General features: G+C 45.7%; 1 protein-coding gene across 1 annotated transcript in view; it reads left to right on the top strand.

The window, feature by feature from the left end:
• Positions 1–19,063, top strand: part of cpt1a2b (carnitine palmitoyltransferase 1A2b) — a 67,774-nt gene that overhangs the window by 17,127 nt on the left and 31,584 nt on the right. Inside the window, exons 3-11 of the mRNA XM_079252689.1 lie at positions 6,760–6,899; positions 8,910–9,087; positions 10,224–10,325; positions 10,417–10,554; positions 10,648–10,725; positions 10,895–11,002; positions 11,136–11,223; positions 13,073–13,268; positions 17,640–17,828. Of these exons, the coding sequence (XP_079108815.1) occupies positions 6,760–6,899; positions 8,910–9,087; positions 10,224–10,325; positions 10,417–10,554; positions 10,648–10,725; positions 10,895–11,002; positions 11,136–11,223; positions 13,073–13,268; positions 17,640–17,828 (1,217 nt within the window). The remainder of the gene's footprint in view (positions 1–6,759; positions 6,900–8,909; positions 9,088–10,223; positions 10,326–10,416; positions 10,555–10,647; positions 10,726–10,894; positions 11,003–11,135; positions 11,224–13,072; positions 13,269–17,639; positions 17,829–19,063) is intronic.

Consider the following 19,063-nt stretch of genomic DNA (forward strand, 5'->3'; position numbering starts at 1 on the left):
AGACACAGACCAGAGGCGTGTTTTCCCTCCAGACACAGACCAGAGGCGTGTTCTCCCTCCAGACACAGACCAGAGGCGTGTTCTCCCTCCAGACACAGACCAGAGGCGTGTTCTCCCTCCAGACACAGACCAGAGGCGTGTTCTCCCTCCAGACACAGACCAGAGGCGTGTTCTCCCTCCAGACACAGACCAGAGGCGTGTTCTCCCTCCAGACACAGACCAGAGGCGTGTTCTCCCTCCAGACACAGACCAGAGGCGTGTTCTCCCTCCAGACACAGACCAGAGGCGTGTTCTCCCTCCAGACACAGACCAGAGGCGTGTTCTCCCTCCAGACACAGACCAGAGGCGTGTTCTCCCTCCAGACACAGACCAGAGGCGTGTTCTCCCTCCAGACACAGACCAGAGGCGTGTTTTCCCTCCAGACACAGACCAGAGGCGTGTTTTCCCTCCAGACACAGACCAGAGGCGTGTTCTCCCTCCAGACACAGACCAGAGGCGTGTTCTCCCTCCAGACACAGACCAGAGGCGTGTTCTCCCTCCAGACACAGACCAGAGGCGTGTTCTCCCTCCAGACACAGACCAGAGGCGTGTTTTCCCTCCAGACACAGACCAGAGGCGTGTTCTCCCTCCAGACACAGACCAGAGGCGTGTTTTCCCTCCAGACACAGACCAGAGGCGTGTTCTCCCTCCAGACACAGACCAGAGGCGTGTTTTCCCTCCAGACACAGACCAGAGGCGTGTTTTCCCTCCAGACACAGACCAGAGGCGTGTTCTCCCTCCAGACACAGACCAGAGGCGTGTTTTCCCTCCAGACACAGACCAGAGGCGTGTTTTCCCTCCAGACACAGACCAGAGGCGTGTTCTCCCTCCAGACACAGACCAGAGGCGTGTTCTCCCTCCAGACACAGACCAGAGGCGTGTTTTCCCTCCAGACACAGACCAGAGGCGTGTTTTCCCTCCAGACACAGACCAGAGGCGTGTTCTCCCTCCAGACACATACCAGAGTTAAACGCAGAGCAAAGGAACGTCCACGCTCCTCTTATCTCTTCAGCAAGGAGACGACTGAACCTGCCTTTTAAAGAGAAGGCAGAACGTCGTCCTGATTACTTGTTGCTGCAACTTGTAAACTAATGTTTGCTTGTTTTCATGCAGGGTCGCCATCTTGGATGTATGAATCAGATACACACTGACCCGCCTCGTTATCAGTTCAATTCAACTTTATTTATTTAGCGTCAAATCAGGCACAGACAGAAAAGAACCACATAATGAAAGCCAATTCATAAAGGCCTATATAAGGAAACCAACAGGTTGAGTTGGAGGCTCCAGAATGTCCCGTACAACCCTCTGAATGAACTAAAATAACTAAAATCACCGTGTTAGATCTGGGTTGAACCCCATGTCCTTCTGAAATGGCTTTAACTCTCCGGTTACATGATGATTTGTTCAGAATCAGTTAATCCAAATGAATAAATCAGAATAAAAGTATTTTCCTTTGAGTTTACATGGAAATAATGATTCTGAATTGATGTTTATTTAATCAGCTTTAGATGGGGAGGTTGGGAAGGGCTCTGATTGGACAGAAGGCGGACGTGAAGCACTAACGTAGACCAGAAACCACATGATAAGAACCATTCTGGCTTTGGTTTTGATTATAAGTCCCAGCTGGACACCAGATCACTGCTACGCTTTGGCCAGCAGCTGATTTATTTATCCGGTAAAACTGGCTGCGGAGCCAAAGCTTCAGTTCAGTTCTGTAAACTTGTCATTATTGTTAAATGTCTGCATGTCTAACCTGGGACGAGCTGGCTTGAACCGTGAATTTCCCCTCAGGGATGAATAAAGTATCTTTTGATTTGATTTGATGTTGAGATGGAGGCAGAATATTATCGCGACGGGACAAGGTAACAGACAAACTGAATGGACGTTTACGTGACAGAGGAATGAATCAGATCAGGTTTAAAATGGGAGTTTATATGTTAGGAGTTCGGAGTTTATATTAATTGTTGCGGCTAACTGTCCAACGGCATTATCTACTTAGCCGCTGCAGGCTAAACACGGGAGATATTGATGACGCGCACTAAGATGTATGTTCTCCTTATTGCGTTTGTTTATTTTTATAGTTACTTTAAATAAATTACAATGAACAAACAATACGCAGAGCAAAAACATCTAATTGTGGTCAACAAAAAGTTTACTCCCGAGCTCACCCCACTTCTGCATCCTTACAGCCAAAACGATGCGCTCAGGTGAGTGCAACTATTTGTAATGTGTGCGTTCACACCCAAAGTGACACACCCTCCACCCAAGTGCCAATCAAGCCTGAACACATCAGTATATTCGCAGACATTCATGACTTATAATATGGCTCCTACATGAAGGCTGGGCGATATGACCAAAGTCTCACATCATGACTGTGAAGAACAGTCAGGTTTCAAGTTCAGAAATAGGAGTTTTTATGATGACCCAAAAAAAGGAAAAGTTATTTTAATGTAAATGAAGTAGAAAAGCCCTCCGAGAGCGCGGACCTCCGCCATTAACGCCCAACAGAACTTCAAAGAGATCCAAAATCCAGGATCTCTTCCAGATCTCCACCAAAATGTAATCATTTATTCCTTATGAGACCCCCAACATATCCTACAAAATTTAATCAAAATCCATTTATAACTTTTAGAGTAATGTTGCTAACAGACAAACAAACAAACTACGACGAAAACATAACCTCCTTGGCGAGGGTAATTAACAGACCAAGTTAAACAAAGTCTGCAGAAATACAAACATATTGGACCCTCGTGTCCACCCAGCGGCATGGAAACGTACAAACAGCACCTCTACTGGAAGCACACATCCCACAGATTGCAGTCATACCAGTTTAATGTCGCTATGACCAAGATTCACTCAACCAGAGTCAGAAGAAGCTGAATTTATCCTTCACGTTTGACAAACATCATGACAGATTCTGTCTTATCTTTGCTGTTTTGCCTCCAAAACTTTAATCCACCGACATAAAACTGCATTCAGTAAAGCGACTACGTTTCCCACGGGGCTTCGGGAATAGTTAGGCGAACAAAATCACAATTTTCTGCCCGGTAACAGCAGTTTGATTGGACGACAACAGGTGTCAGTCATTCAGCGTCACAAACGTTTCCTACGACTTCGGTGCCGATCGGTCGCATTTATGTAAACATGATGACATCAGCGTGATTCTACCATATCACACGATTAGAAAGAGGGGTTGGCATACCGATCGGCCAATCATAGCCAAAGTTACGCATTACGCACACGCCCACTGCATACGATGACGTGGTAGTCTGTGGCACGGCGTCTGCTTTTTACTTTTTATTTAAAAACCAGAATCCTCCAGTAAAATTTCATCATTTGTTCCTCGTGACACCCCCAGCATATCCAGAAGATTTCATCAAAATCCATCCATAACTTTTAGAGTAATGTAGGGCTGCAACGATTACTCTGGTAACTCGAGTACAAAAATTATCTGCCTCGAGGCGTCGTTTAATTAATATCAGGTGGTGATATATTTTAATTTATGCATCATGGCGGCGTTCTCAGACCACTGTGCTGTTCGGAGGGACGACATCACTGTTTCAGTAAACATATAAAACATCTAAACGTATAAAATATATAAAAACAGAACCTGTGGCCTACAGTGTGTCTGTACAGTATGAGTTTCACCCGGACTGATGTCGGACATTTCCACCAGCAGCGGCGAGCGGTTTGCTTTCTGTCTGAAGATCCTCCTTGCTTTGGTCTCTAAATGCAGAGAATGAAGAAGAAGGGAGGAAAAGACCGAAAAAGTCGCAGTGAGGGACCATTTCACACTGAAAAGGGCAGAAACCGCAGTGCAGTGTGTGTGCTGTAAAGCAGGTATTATTGTGGCTGCACCTGAAACGAACGAACCCCCCCACCCTCCACTTCACCGCTCCAGGAGGAGATTCAGCTTCGCGATTTATATCAACAACAGCAGCGGCTGTTATAATGTACAGTGTTATAACCTGTGATATCAGTCAGCAGTGACGACATGGCGAGGTGTCGGCTGCTAACGCACGTTAACCGTCTTGTAATCCGTCCCTCATCTGTCTCTCCTGCACACACGCAGAGTCAAAGCGCATGTTTTAGGCAGCGTGTGACGGGAGGCGGAGCCTCTGTTCCTGCAGCAAACTTTTATTCCGGATTAAACAGACACACTTTTAACAGGCGTGTCGTCCACCAAGACATCGGCTAGTTCTTACTGTGGACATGTTTACAAGTCGGTCCTTCTTTCTTTGTGAATTCTTCTTTTTAATCTTTTAAAATGCAGAAATTTGCGACCGGTTGAGTATTGTTTCTCCACACATTGAGCGCGTGCACAAACACGTTGGCACATTTTAAAATGTGACACTTTTAAAACTGCTTTTTTGCAGATGACGTGGTCCTGTTGGCTTCATCTGGTCGTGATCTCCAGCTCGCGCTTGAGTGATTCGGTGCCGAGTGTGAAGCAGCTGGGATGAGAATCAGCACCTCCAAATCTGAGACCATGGTCCTCAGCCGGAATAGGGTGGATTGCCCTCTCCGGGTCGGGAGTCAGGTCTTACCTCAAGTGGAGGAGTTTAAATATCTTGGGGTCTTGTTCCCGAGTGAGGGAAGGATGGAGCGCGAGATCGACAGACGGATCGGTGCGGCGTCTGCAGTAATGTGGACTCTGCGCCGGTCTGTCGTGGTGAAGAAGGAGCTGAGCCAGAAGGCGAAGCTCTCCATTTACCAGTCGATCTACGTTCCTACCCTCACCTATGGTCATGAGCTGTGGATCGTGACCGAAAGATCGAGATCTCGTATACAGGCGGCTGAAATGGGTTTCCTCTGCAGGGTGGCCGGGCTCTCCCTTAGAGATAGGGTGAGGAGCTCGGTCATCCGGGAGGGGCTCAGAGTAGAGCCGCTGCTCCTCCGCATCGAGAGGAACCAGTTGAGGTGGCTCGGGCATCTGGTCAGGATGCCTCCTGGACCTCCCTGGTGAGGTGTTCCAGGCACCTGCCTCTGGGAGGAGACCCCGGGGAAGACCCAGGACACGCTGTAGGGATTATATCTCTCGGCTGGCCTGGGAACGCCTCGGGATCCCCCCGCAGAGTTGGCAAATGTGGCTGGGGAGAGGGAAGTCTGGGCTTCCCTGCTTAGGCTGCTGCCCCCGCGACCCGACCCCGGATAAGCGGCAGAAGACGAGACGATACTTTCAAAACATTTTAAAAGTATCATATTTTAAAACATTTTCCTCATGCATTAGGCAACAGCACATGCAACAGCTTCACAAATATACATTTATAGATTTACTTTGGTTGAGTTTCTAGTATTTGTTTTACAAATTATAATAAATAAAATAATCGTTAGAGTACTCGATTACTCGAAGAAATAATCGACAGAGTACCCGATTCCAAAAGTACTCGATAGTTGCAGCTCTAGAGTAATGTTGCTATCAGACAAACAGACTCGAATGAAAACATAACCTGCTTGTTGGAGGTAATAAATCCGGCCAATAAAAAGAGTTCAACTTAACAAAATCTAATCAAAGAACTTGTAACCCAAGCAACCGAATGAAACCAGCCGACCTGACTAATGACACACAGGGCAAACTTAAATAGTGGCGGATCAGCTCAAACAAAAACAGACATAGGGATGACATGAAAAAACAAAACTAAATGAACAAAAGAAAATTAAATTCCCCCTTTTATTGTAGGAAATGATCTGGTCCAGTTATCTGCTCCAGCTGCTGGTTCCCAGCAGAGAGACTGGAGCGACTGAAACTGTGTGGCTGGAGGCACGGCCATCACAACGATACAGCTCATTTTAAATCCACATAACGACGTACATAAACATGTAAAACTATTAGTTTAATGTTGAGTCAGTCATCAGTTATGTGTCAGATGTTGCTTGGCAACAGCAGCAGTGATCTCCTTCCATCTGGGGGAACTATGGCCGCATGACGTTTCAGGGATAAATACCTGCTGCAGCGTTTGGTCTGGAGCTTATTATGAGCTTTCACCACCACTTGACGCGGCTTTTGCTGGTTGACTCTTTTCTTTATTCTGTAATCTTTATCCTGATTCCTGCGCAGGTGATAAAATGAGTTAGTTGTGTCGGAGTCCGTTGTCGGGACTGTGAGCTAGTCTGTTGTCGGTTCCACGTTGGTCTTTTTATATCCAAACTGCATCCATGTGACAGAAATTTCTCCTCTTTTATGAACAAGCTCATCAGTTTGGGTTGGCCGGTCATCTTTTAGTGAATTATCCTCTGAAACACTTCTGCTACTGCTGTAAAGCGCATCCTGACGTAAAATACTGCAGTAAAGCAGCTTATCGTGGCGTAAACAGTAGAGCCTCATATGAAAAGACAGACATTTCTGTCAGCCACAGGTGTCAGACTCCAATCCGTTAGGGCCGGTATTCTGCAGGTTTTAGTTGTCTCCCTGCTCCAACACACCTGACTAACATTGGTGAACATGTTGACAAAAAGCTGCTGGATCCATATGATTAGAATCAGCTGTCGGTCGGATAGCGGCCCTGTAGGACTGGAGTCTGACACCCCCGAGCCAGAGGATGCATATCGCCACATCGCCCAGCTCTGGTTGTCATTTTCATGTCTTTAAAGCAGATTTAACTTTTATCTGGAACTAAAACTCTCACATAAACACAGTCAGTGTCATAAATTCACAGAGATTTCGCTGCTTTTCTGTCTTTTTTTCCTGACCGGGCCTTTTTTCTTCTTCTGTGGTTACAGAACAGGGTGATTAAGGGAGTGTACCCCGCCAGCCCCTCCTCCTGGCTCTTCGTTGCCATAGGGATCCTCGCCACCATGTACATGCAGTCTGATCCCAGCATGGGGCTCATTGCCAAGATCCAGCAGCACCTTCCACTGAGGTACACACAACTTTCACCTCTGTCTGTGTTTATCTGTCTGTTTTTGCATGAAGACGATCAGATCAATCTGAGGCAGCATGTTGTTGGAATTATTTTAATTAAGATTTATTTAGGATTTTTATGAGCTTGATGTTTTTGAAGTTGTGTTTTTTATAACAGGTACAGCTGTGCTCATATGTATTCATCCCCTTTCATTAAAGAAAAGGCTGAATTTACAAATAACTGGAGACTTAAAAAAGGAACAAGAACTAAAAAATTAGCAAAAATATAATTTAGTAAAATAAAACACTGTTTTTTCATTTAATTGAGTTAAAGAAAAAAAAACAAAAACAAAAAACACCTGACTGGAGCGGAAACATTAAAGGATTGTTCAACTAAATATTAGTTTATGACTGGTGGAATATGTAATAAATTATCTTATTTGTTTGCTTTTTAAAATAAAATATTTCTATTGAACCAGAATTAGAAAGTAAAGCAATGATTTTCATAAACATTTTTATTTATTATTACTTTAGTCAGTTTCAGCTTCTTTTACAGGTTTTTTTTCCTTCTTTAATAAAAGGTATGAATAAATATGAACACGGCTGTAGGTGTGTCAGCATCCATCCATCCCAACCAGGAAGACTGAAACCCAACAGATCCAGTCAGCGTATAAAGACGATGAGTCATTAAAACCAGTGTGGGACTGGTCCAGTCATTAACCAGGAACTCTCCCCTACTTCCATCCCAGTCCATGAACTAAAACCACTTCACATGTTTACAACATGTCTGGGATGGTTAGAGGCCGCGCTTCTACCGATGTTACTTTAATGTTTCTTTTCTTTCACTCATCAGTTAGAGTCCCGCTGTCACAAGCTGCTCTCTTGTCACCTCTCTGCTTGTTTTTATGTTTTTTTATGGAATATTTGCTTTATGTCATGACAAACCTATTATTAAAAAAAATGTTTTTGTAAATTTACTCAAGTATGAAATTTATTGCTCGTTATGATTTAAGATGATTAAATTAAAATGAGTCATTTGTAAATAAATTAATATTGGATTCATTTTAAATTTGCACAAATTCCATTACATTTAATTGAAATTATAAGTTATAATAAATCTAAATAAGGTAGATTTTAAATAGATTTTGATTGTTTTTTAATGAAATGGCAACAATAAATATTGATATTTATTTAAATTAAACAGATATTCTAATTACATTTGAGATACTTTATAATTCACAAAGGAAAAAAAGGTAAATAATTAAAGTCTAATAATTTATGATGGGTGAAGTACGTCCTACATCAGGGTCGTCCAGCTCCGGTCCTCCAGGCCCAGAATCCTGCAGGTTTTCCATGTATCCCTGCTCCAACACACCTGACTTTTTACTGCACGACGTTGTTGTCTGTAAAGTTTGTTATAAATTATAATCTAAAATAATGAAAGTATAAAAGCTACATTATATTAACAATAATTATAGTATTTTCATGGTTTAAATCTGTATAATTTCTAAATGATTAATTATAATACAGAAATTATAGTGAGTAAAAAATAAGTTTTTAAATGATAAATTATTTAAAATTCTACAATTGTTTGTTCGGTTTTGACATTTTTCAAAACGTGTTTCTTTTCGTGCAAAAAGTTAAAATGAATGATCATTATGATTATTATTCAATATTATTAGTAGTTTTAGAATAATTGTTGTTTAGTTTATTTTAATGCATGTGTTTGTATGCAGTATCTCTTAGTTTTTTTTTTTGTTTTTTTTTCATAAACAAGTTTCTCTATTTTAATGTGGAAGACATTGTGCATCTCCTCATTTGTCCAGCAGGCGGCGCTGTCACACCGGCTCATGGTCTGTGTCCACCTGCTGGTTTGGACACCTCAGACGTGTAAAAACCATCAGGAATCACTTTTATTTCTCTGAACGTTGCCAAACGATGAGAAATGATTCATTCTTCTTGTTTTTGCTGAATGATTTGACTTTTACGTTCAGCTCCAGTAGTGATGTAAGCGTCTCTGTCCGTCTAGTCTCCATGTGTCCCTCAGTGCTCAGGGCCAAACCATGCTGTCGGCGCTGGTCTTCAGCACCCTGCTGTGGCTCTCCCTCATCCTGGCCCTCCGGTTCTGCCTCAAGCTGCTGCTCTCCTACCACCAGTGGATGTTCGAGCAGCACGGGAGGATTTCCAACACCACCAAAGTCTGGGTGGTGAGACCCGTTTTAATGCTCACACCAGCGCCACCTGGTGGACGGACAACAAACAGGACAGATAATAACAATAAGACAAATACAAGAATGATGAAAAGCAGCAGAAAGAAGGAAAATCTTGCATCCCAGATGGATGCTGATCAGCCGGCGATGGGGGGGGCATGTGACGGGGAAATGGTCCTGTCGTGTCCTTAACAACACATAGTCTGTAATTTGGGTGCCAGTCTTGTGTTCTGTGACGTTTCTCAGATACGTTTAACTAAATGTTGCAGGAAAACTCGGGAGGAAATGCAGAGAAAACACGGCTGGATGCACAAGTTGAAGCCTTTTAAGCGGCTTTTTCTGTTTTTGAAATGATGAAAACATGCATTTTGAAATATTATAAAGCAGATTCTAATGACCTGCTAGTTGTTCATTTTGGGATCTGGTTAAAATAATTCTGGTTTTCAGGCTCCAGAAGCTCCAGGTCAGTGTGAACACACACGCTGGTGTCTGTGGAGGTGGTCTGAACCTTTAATCCCGTCTGGGTGTGGGCTGGTTGGGAAGCGCTGTGGTAGATCGTGTCAGATTCCCTTTAAAATCCATGTTGGAGAGGTCAGATATTAACTAGGATATTAGAATAAATTTTTAAAAAAAATTATTTTATTAAAAATAAAAGTTTTTATGGATTTTTTTTTCTCTAAATAATTTTATTTTATTTTTCATTTCTCTTTAATCCATCTTGGAGACGTGTGGACAGGCGTTGCATCTTCTACCCGTGTATCTCTGCGGCTTCCTCCCACCTAAAGACATGTTTACTTAGTTGTTGTCGTTAATTGATCACCTGTCACATGTAAGTCGCTTTGGATAAACATCAATAGAATAGAACAGATTTATCCAAATTAATCTGAATAAAACCGACAAAAGGAAAGATTTTGACCCTGAGGAACACCACAGATCAGATCATTTAACTCTGATTTCATATATTAGGAATATTATTTGAACATTTTCCAGTTTTCAAGTTATTTGTAGCTTTTTTTTTTTTTTTTTTGCTAAAAGCTGTAACTTTATTTAACCTCTGATGTGAACAACTAAACACCTGGTTTTTATTTCATAACTTTATTATCTGTCGCTAAGTTCCCTGTTGTTTCCCGCAGAGTCTGATGAGCTTGTTTTCGAGGAGGAAGCCTTTGCTTTACAGCTACCAGACGTCTCTGCCTCACCTGCCTGTTCCAGCCATTAAAGACACGCTGAGCCGGGTAGGAGTTCACACACACACACACACACACACACACACACACACGTATGTACAAAATGACCAGACTGTACATCTTACTGCTCGTCCATCAGTACTTGGAGTCTGTGCGCCCCCTGCTGACCGACGCTGAGTTTAAACGCATGACGGCGCTGGCCAACAGCTTCGAGTCGAGCCTGGGGAACCGCCTGCAACGCTACCTGAAACTTAAAGCTCTGTGGGCCACCAACTACGTAAGCGCGCTCGCTCACACCCCTGATCTCTGATTGGCCGCAAACGTGTGTTTCTTGGCAGCAGAAGAGGCTGATGATCCTCTTTGTCTCCAGGTCAGCGACTGGTGGGAGGAGTACATCTACCTGAGAAGCCGCGGCCCGATAATGGTCAACAGTAACTACTACGGCATGGTAACCAGCGGCGCCACATGCTAATCCTACAACCAGTTAAACAACACCACTTCCTCTCACCTTGCCATTCCTGTGGCTGTGTGGGAACGCTTCACACACCGAGGGGAAAAGAAAACAGAAAACCAATAGTTATTTCTGTTTTTAAAGCCTAACGTGTGTTTTCTTTCAGGACTTCTTGTATGTGACGCCCACCTCGGTGCAGGCTGCCCGGGCTGGCAACACCATCACCGCGCTGTTGCTGTACCGCCGCAAAGTCAACAGGGAGGAGCTTACACCGGTGAGACGTGTGTGTGTGTGTGTGTGTGTGTGTTTAGTTAGGAAGGTTAAATTCTCCTGCCAGGCCTGTGGAAAGTCAAGATGCTAGCAGAAATGAAGGGAGATTGGTGAATAAAGAGGGTTTTGTGTTTCAGAGTCGCGTTCCAGGCACCAACATTCCTCTGTGTGCAGCTCAGTGTGAGAGGATGTTCAACACGACGCGCACGCCAGGAGCCGAGACCGGTAAAAAAAAACACCTGCCGCGTGCTGAGTCAGGACCCTCAGGCGCTCTTTTAACTTCCCACCACGCCGTCTGTACAGCAGAGTCCACTTCTACAAAGCTGCTGCGAATGTGTCACAGATTTATTTGTTTCTTCTTTGTTTCTGCAGAAACATCTTTAACAGCTTCAGTCCTGCTAAAAAATAACCAAACATTCAGACATTTGGAGGATTTTCACCACTCATAAAAAATATAAAAACATCATATAAACAGTTTATCTTTTAATCGTAACGCGTCTTGTAGAGATTACATTAAACCTTCCAGTCACCCTAACAGTGTTTAATGGAAATAAACTTAGTTTTCTGTATTTCTTTTCTATTTTGATTCTTTTTAACTTTCATTTTTTAACTTCATTTACAAGTAATTTTTAGTATTTTATATTCAACTTGTTTAAATTAAACAAAAACAGCCAAAATTGTAAATAAATGGTAAAAAAAACCCACAATTGGTTTAATAGAAAATAACATTCTTTTGTGTTTTTTAGGGGTGAAATGTATTGATCAATGAGCCAATGGCATCGATCCAACATGAAAAAATTGTTTAAAACTGGATGCTGGAATAATTTATCAAACTTAATTTTACTTTAAAAATAGCAGCATTTTGTGTTCGCCTGGCCCTGCGATGGACCGGCGAACTGGTCAGGGTGTACCCCGCCTTTCGCCCAAAGCCTGCCGGGATAGGCTCCAGCTTCCCGCGATCCTTCATCGGACCAAGCGGTTAGGAAGATGAATAACTGAATGGTCTTATGAGGTGCAGACACATATGCCTACATAATACTGCTGTATATACTACACTATGTACAAACTCAGAGTGCATTCACACCAGCCCTGAATTGAACCGTAGTTCATTTTGAGAGAAAATCTGGTTCGTTTGGGGATGTATGAACACCAAACCCCTCTAGCTTCCCCGTGACCCTTCGTCGGATCAAGCGGTTAGGATCACGACTGAATGATTGAGTTCGCCCGGTACGTTGTCTTCGGTTTATTACAAGTCTGTCTTCTGAGAAAAACTTTCTAAAAGGATCATTTCCGGCCTCTTTGGAACGAGTGGGGACCATTTAGAAGTTACGGCACCTTGTGCAACAAGAAAACCAAACTGGGAACTGAGAGCATCACACTGAACAGTCAGCGAAGCACGAAGTCGCCTAATCGGCAAACTGCCTCGATGTGGCGCTTGTTAAGTAGATGTACCAGTAGACGACATGGGACGGTTCAGCTGCTCCATCAGCTGCTCCTCCTCCACCCAACATTTAGCTTCACCCAGAGCCAGAAGACAAACGGTCATGGACGTCCAACGCCGTTGCCAAGCTTTTTATATCCAGCTCCAGACACCTGTCCAGGTGTACCAGCATGTCTCCCAGTGACTGCTGGGATGGACTCCAGCGGTTCAGAAAATGAGAGACTGAGTAATTTCAGAGGGATTTGTGTTGCATCACATTCTGTTATTGAGTCGTTTAGTTTCAGCTGTTTCCCGGTGGACACACACCTTGGTCAGCGTGGTAACCAGTCACTGCGGATGGAAACAAATTCAGTCGTTTTTAGCCGTGTGGCGCGAAATGGGCATAAAATTCTGTTCTAAACGGCCTTCAAAAGGTCTGAAATTTAACTTGTAAAAACCTTTAGGAAGCCTGCTTTAATAAAAAATAAAAAAAAAGCAACATGAAATGTTCTGGCTGCGTTTAAAGGTTTAAAAGCCTCAGAATATTTAGCTTCGGTATTTTTCAGCAGGGCTGAAGTTGTGACAAAAGAAACACACACACACACACACACACACCAGTACAATGGTAACACTAGTGATACTTGTCCTGTACAGATGTGCTCCAGCACTGGCAGGACAGCGAGTTTGTGGCGGTGTACAACAGAGGGCGGTTCTTCCGCCTGTGGGTGTATCACGCCGGCCGCCTGCTGTCTCCCAGAGAGATGGAATACCAGATCCAGAGGATCCTGGACGATCCTTCACCACCGCTTCCTGGAGAGGAGAAGCTGGCAGCGCTCACAGCAGGAGACAGGTACCACCACTGGGACCCAGTCTGGAGAATGATGTGGGGAGGGGACCAGACCAGACTGGGAACATGGTGGACCATGTAAATGAGATTTTAGGGAATAATGAAGCGATTGTTATAACGACAGGGATCTTTGGATGTGAAAAGAAAAACATTATTTTCTTTTCTTCTCATCAAAATCTGTCAGCCGGAGGATAAGCAGCGGCTCTGGTCCAGGTCTGGACCTGCTACAGTCCAGTTCTGGTCCAGGTCTGGACCTGCTACAGTCCAGTTCTGGTCCAGGTCTGGACCTGCTACAGTCCAGTTCTGGTCCAGGTCTGGACCTGCTACAGTCCAGTTCTGGACCAGGTCTGGACCTGCTACAGACCAGGTCTGGACCTGCTACAGTCCAGTTCTGGTCCAGGTCTGGACCAGGTCTGGACCTGCTACAGTCCAGGTCTGGACCAGGTCTGGACCTGCTACAGTCCAGTTCTGGTCCAGGTCTGGACCTGCTACAGTCCAGTTCTGGTCCAGGTCTGGACCTGCTACAGTCCAGTTCTGGTCCAGGTCTGGACCAGGTCTGGACCTGCTACAGTCCAGTTCTGGTCCAGGTCTGGACCTGCTACAGTCCAGTTCTGGACCAGGTCTGGACCTGCTACAGTCCAGTTCTGGACCAGGTCTGGACCTGCTACAGTCCAGTTCTGGTCCAGGTCTGGACCAGGTCTGGACCTGCTACAGTCCAGTTCTGGACCAGGTCTGGACCTGCTACAGTCCAGGTCTGGACCAGGTCTGGACCTGCTACAGTCCAGTTCTGGTCCAGGTCTGGACCTGCTACAGTCCAGGTCTGGACCAGGTCTGGACCTGCTACAGTCCAGTTCTGGTCCGGCTCTGGACCTGCTACAGTCCAGTTCTGGTCCAGGTCTGGACCAGGTCTGGACCTGCTACAGTCCAGTTCTGGTCCAGGTCTGGACCTGCTACAGTCCAGTTCTGGTCCAGGTCTGGACCAGGTCTGGACCTGCTACAGTCCAGTTCTGGTCCAGGTCTGGACCTGCTACAGTCCAGTTCTGGTCCAGGTCTGGACCTGCTACAGTCCAGTTCTGGTCCGGCTCTGGACCTGCTACAGTCCAGTTCTGGTCCGGCTCTGGACCTGCTACAGTCCAGTTCTGGTCCAGGTCTGGACCCGCTACAGTCCAGTTCTGGTCCGGCTCTGGACCAGGTCTGGACCTGCTACAGTCCAGTTCTGGTTCAGTTCTGATCTAGCTCTGCTCCGGCTCCGGTCCAAATCTGGTCCGGCTCCGGTCTGGCTCCAGTTTGGCTCAGGTCCAGATCTGGTCTAGCTCTGGTCTGTCTTCAGTTCAGCTCGGTCTAGCTCCAGTTTGGATATGGTCTGGTTCTGGTTCGGCTCTGGTCCAGCTCAGGTCTGTCTCTATTCTGGATCTGGTCTAGCTCCGATCTGGCTCTGGTCCAGCTCGGGTCCGGCCCTGGTCCAAATCTGGTCCGGCTCCGGTCTGGCTCCAGTTTGGCTCAGGTCCGGATCTGGTCTAGCTCTGGTCTGTCTTCAGTTCAGCTCGGTCTAGCTCCAGTTTGGAAATGGTCTGGTTCTGGTTCGGCTCTGGTCCAGCTCAGGTCTGTCTCTATTCTGGATCTGGTCCAGCTCGGGTCCGGCCCTGGTCTGGCTCCGGTCCGAATCTTGTCTGGATCCAATCCGGCTCTGGTCCAGTTCTGATCTAGCTCCGATCTGGCTCCGGTTCGGCTTGGTCAAGCTCCGGGTCCGGCTCCGGTCCAAATCTGGTCCGGCTCCGGTTTGGCTCAGGTCCGGATCTGGTCTAGCTCTAATCCAGCTCTGGTCCGGCTCTGGTTCATCTCCGGTCCGGCCCCTGGCTGCAGACCGGCTCTGCTCTGGATCTGGTCTAGCTCCGATCCGGCTCTGGTCCTCGAGGACTTTAGTCCTGCAGGTTTTCAGTGTGTCCTGCTCCAACACACATGACTTAAACTAACTGATGAGCAGAACTTCAGAAGCCGTTGGATCCACAGGAAGTCGTGTGTAGAAGCAGGAAACTGCCGTCCTCTAGAAACAGCTTCTGCTGGAAAACCAGGATCAAGCCGGTCAGACTGACCGCTTTCATCTGTCTTTAACTAGACAAACACTCTGCCAAGGCCTTTAAAAAGTTCCTGGATCCAAACGGTGATCCGAATCAGCACCAAAATTTACTTTTCACGTTTCCAAGAAGTCCTGAAAATTCCATGAAAATCCGTCCATAACTTTTTGAGTTGTCTTGAACACAAACAGATAAAGCCGGTAAACACAACCTGCTTGGTGGAAAGGAACTACACTGCTCAAAAAGTAAAGGGAACAACTAAACTACACAATGTAACTCCAAGTCAACCAGACTTCTGTGAAATGGAACTGTCCACTTAGGAAGCAACACTGACTGACAATCAGTTCCACATGCTGTTTTGCAAATGGAACAGACAACAAGTGGAAATTATAGGCAATTGGCAAGACACACCCAATAAAGGAGTGGTTCTGCAGGTGGTGACCACAGACCACTTCTCAGTTCCGATGCTTTCTGATGTTTTGGTCTCTTTTGAATGCCGGCGGTGCTTTCACTCTAGTGGTAGCATGAGACGGAGTCTACAACCCACACAAGTGGCTCAGGTAGTGCAGCTCATCCAGGATGGCACATCAATGCCAGCTGTGGCAAGAAGGTTTGCTGTGTCGGTCAGCGTAGTGTCCAGAGCATGGAGGCGCTACCAGGAGACAGGCCAGTACATCAGGAGACATGGAGGAGGCCGTGGGGAGGGCAACAACCCAGCAGCAGGACCGCTACCTCCTTCTTTGTGCAAGGAGGAACAGGAGGAGCACTGCCAGAACCCTGCAGAATGAGCTCCAGCAGGCTACAAATGTGCATGTGTCTGCTCCAACAGTCAGAAACAGACTCCATGAGGGTGGTATGAGGACCCGATGTCCACAGGTGGGGGTTGTGCTTCCAGCCCAACACCGTGCAGGACGTTTGGCATTTGCCAGGGACAACAAGATTGGCAAATTCACCACTGGCGCCCTGAGCTCTTCACAGATGAAAGCAGGTTCACACTGAGCACATGTGACAGACGTGACCGAGTCTGGAGACGCCGTGGAGAACGTTCTGCTGCCTGCAACATCCTCCAGCAGGACCGGTTTGGCAGTGGGTCAGTAATGGTGTGGGGTGGCATTTCTTTGGAGGGCCACACAGCCCTCCATGTGCTCGCCAGAGGTAGCCTGACTGCCATTAGGTACTGAGATGAGATCCTCAGACCCCTTGTGGGACCATATGCTGGTGCGGTTGGCCCTGGGTTCCTCCTAATGCAAGACAATGCTAGACCTCATGTGTCTGGAGTGTGTCAGCAGTTCCTGCAACATGAAGGCATTGATGTTATGGACCGGCCCGCCCGTTCCCCAGACCTGAATCCAGCTGAGCACATCTGGGACATCATGTCTCGCTCCATCCACCAACGCCAAGTTGCACCACAGACTGTCCAGAAGTTGGCGGATACTTTAGTCCAGGCCAGGGAAGAGATCCCTCAGGAGAACATCCGCCGCCTCATCAGGAGCATGTCCAGGCGTTGTAGGGAGGCCACACACACAGAACTGAGCTTCATTTTGACTTGTTTAAAGGACATTCCATCAAAGTTGGATCAGCCTGTAGTGTGTTTTTCCACTTTGAGTAGAACTCCAAATCCAGACCTCCATGGGTTGATATATTTTATTTTCATTGATCATTTTTGTGGGATTTTGTTGTCAGCACATTCAACTATGGAAAGAACAAAGTATTTAATAAAAATATGTCATTCATTCAGACCTACATCGTGTTACTTTAGTGTTCCCGTTATGTTTTTGAGTAGTTTACATAATTCCAGTGTGAACCGTGAGAAAAGCTCCATTGAGGACTTTGGACTTTGGTCCCTCTTTATTTTGTGACTTTTGGCTCAGGATGTGAGAAAATGTCGATCTGTAATGGAAACAGTTGTCTTCTCTTTAGTTTTGTGATGCGAAGTTTTACAGCTGCTCATTCAGAAACGCCAAATTTCTCCAGAACCTTCTTGACTGAGTCATCGTATTTGTTCCCAGACATCCGCCGTGGCGTCCAATAACTCTTGACGGTTTGTGTCTGTTAAATCCAACCTCAGAAGAAAAGCCTCGTCTCTCTAGTTACTGTTTTATCTGTATTTTATTTATTTATTGTTTACTATTGTCGTTTTTCTCCCTGTTTTATCGTACAGTGACCTGAAAGATGCTTTTTAAGTGAAATTTCTTGGTACTTTCTTTTCTTTTTCCCCGCTTTGTGACACGTCTGCGTACGCCGACCTGCTGTCAGTTGATGCAGACCAGTAATAAATTCGATCATGTCCTCGTCCCAGGATTCCTTGGTCTCAGACGAGGAAGCAGCACTTCAGTTCTGGTCCCAACAAGCGTTCTCTGGACGCCATTGAGAGAGCAGCTTTCTTCATCACGCTGGACGACGAGGAGCAGGGGATGAGGGGAGAAGATCCAGCTGGAAACCTGGACCGCTACGCCAAGTCTCTTCTTCATGGGAAATGTTATGATCGGTAAACACCAGAGTCTCTCATTGTTTACTTTCCTTTTGTTTCTCCCCAAACAATCAGAAGAAAAGCCCATCTGGTTGTTAAAATCAGTCCGAAATGATCCTCTTGAATCAGCTCTCTGTAGGATGTTGGTAGTGATGGAAGTAAGAACTAAAGTTGAACTGAAGTAGTTAATAATACACCTGAAAACTTCTCTGTTCCTGAGAATTCTACGGTTCTCAGTTTTTACCACAAAAGCTCCGATTGTGTCCTTAAAATAACCCCGCGGTATGACTCCACACCTCCTTCCTCATTCCGGGAACGACGTCGGTTCTCAAACTTGACATGCAAGCATGAAGCATACCCTTCAAAATGTTGCCACAATAAATCCTTTATTTTCTTTTTCTTTTTTACAAGATTTGTAAAACATGTTCATGTATAGGAAGTATTTCATGCTGTCCTCCGTGTGGTTTTTATGCTAAACAGCTGCAGCGCTTTTCTCTTGCATGTCAAAAGCCGGCTGATCTCAACCAACTGATTAACACGTTGCTATGGTGACGCAGTTACTGTAAGGAAGGAGCAGCGGGAGCCTCTCCCGTCCTAAAGCACTCCCAGGCGGCCAGTCTCAGTCGGCTCCGGCTGCAGGTCAATGTAGAATAACTGCAGTAGGTTGTGGAAGTTCACCTAAACATAGTTTATACCATTGTCAGTGACAACTGGCTGCATTATATTCTGCTACCTACTTCGGCGAGTTAAACACTGTAATATCGCTCTGTTACGGGGCGTTACCATAGCAACGCGTTAACCAGCTGGTTCAGATCAGCCGTCTTTTAGCAGGTGAATGAGAGAAACGCGCTGCAGCCTGACAGCGGTTGTTTGGTATAAAACGTACATCCAGGCCAACGTAAAATAGTTCCTATATAAGCAGTAAAAGCGGATTAAACAACTCGGAACTGTGCATTAAACGGTTATAATGCACGACATGGAGTCTAGAACACCACGACGCGCAGCGTTGTTTATAAATACTGGATAATTGTGTTAAATAATCGAGAGCTCAATTTCAGTCAAAATAATCGTGATGATAATTTTTGTCATAATCGAGCAGCCCTACCATAAAGTATTCACTTGCTGTTGTTTCCGGCAGCAGTAGAAATGCAATGCGTGTCCGAGCTGATCGGAGGCGCCGCTAGCTAGCAGACCCAGATGCTAGCAGCCGCCAGCCCACTCCAGCTGCTCGCTGCACGCTGACACGGACACTT

The sequence above is a fragment of the Telmatherina bonti genome (genome assembly GCF_933228915.1).
Source record: "Telmatherina bonti genome assembly, chromosome: 14".
NCBI classification, from domain to species: domain Eukaryota; kingdom Metazoa; phylum Chordata; class Actinopteri; order Atheriniformes; family Telmatherinidae; genus Telmatherina; species Telmatherina bonti.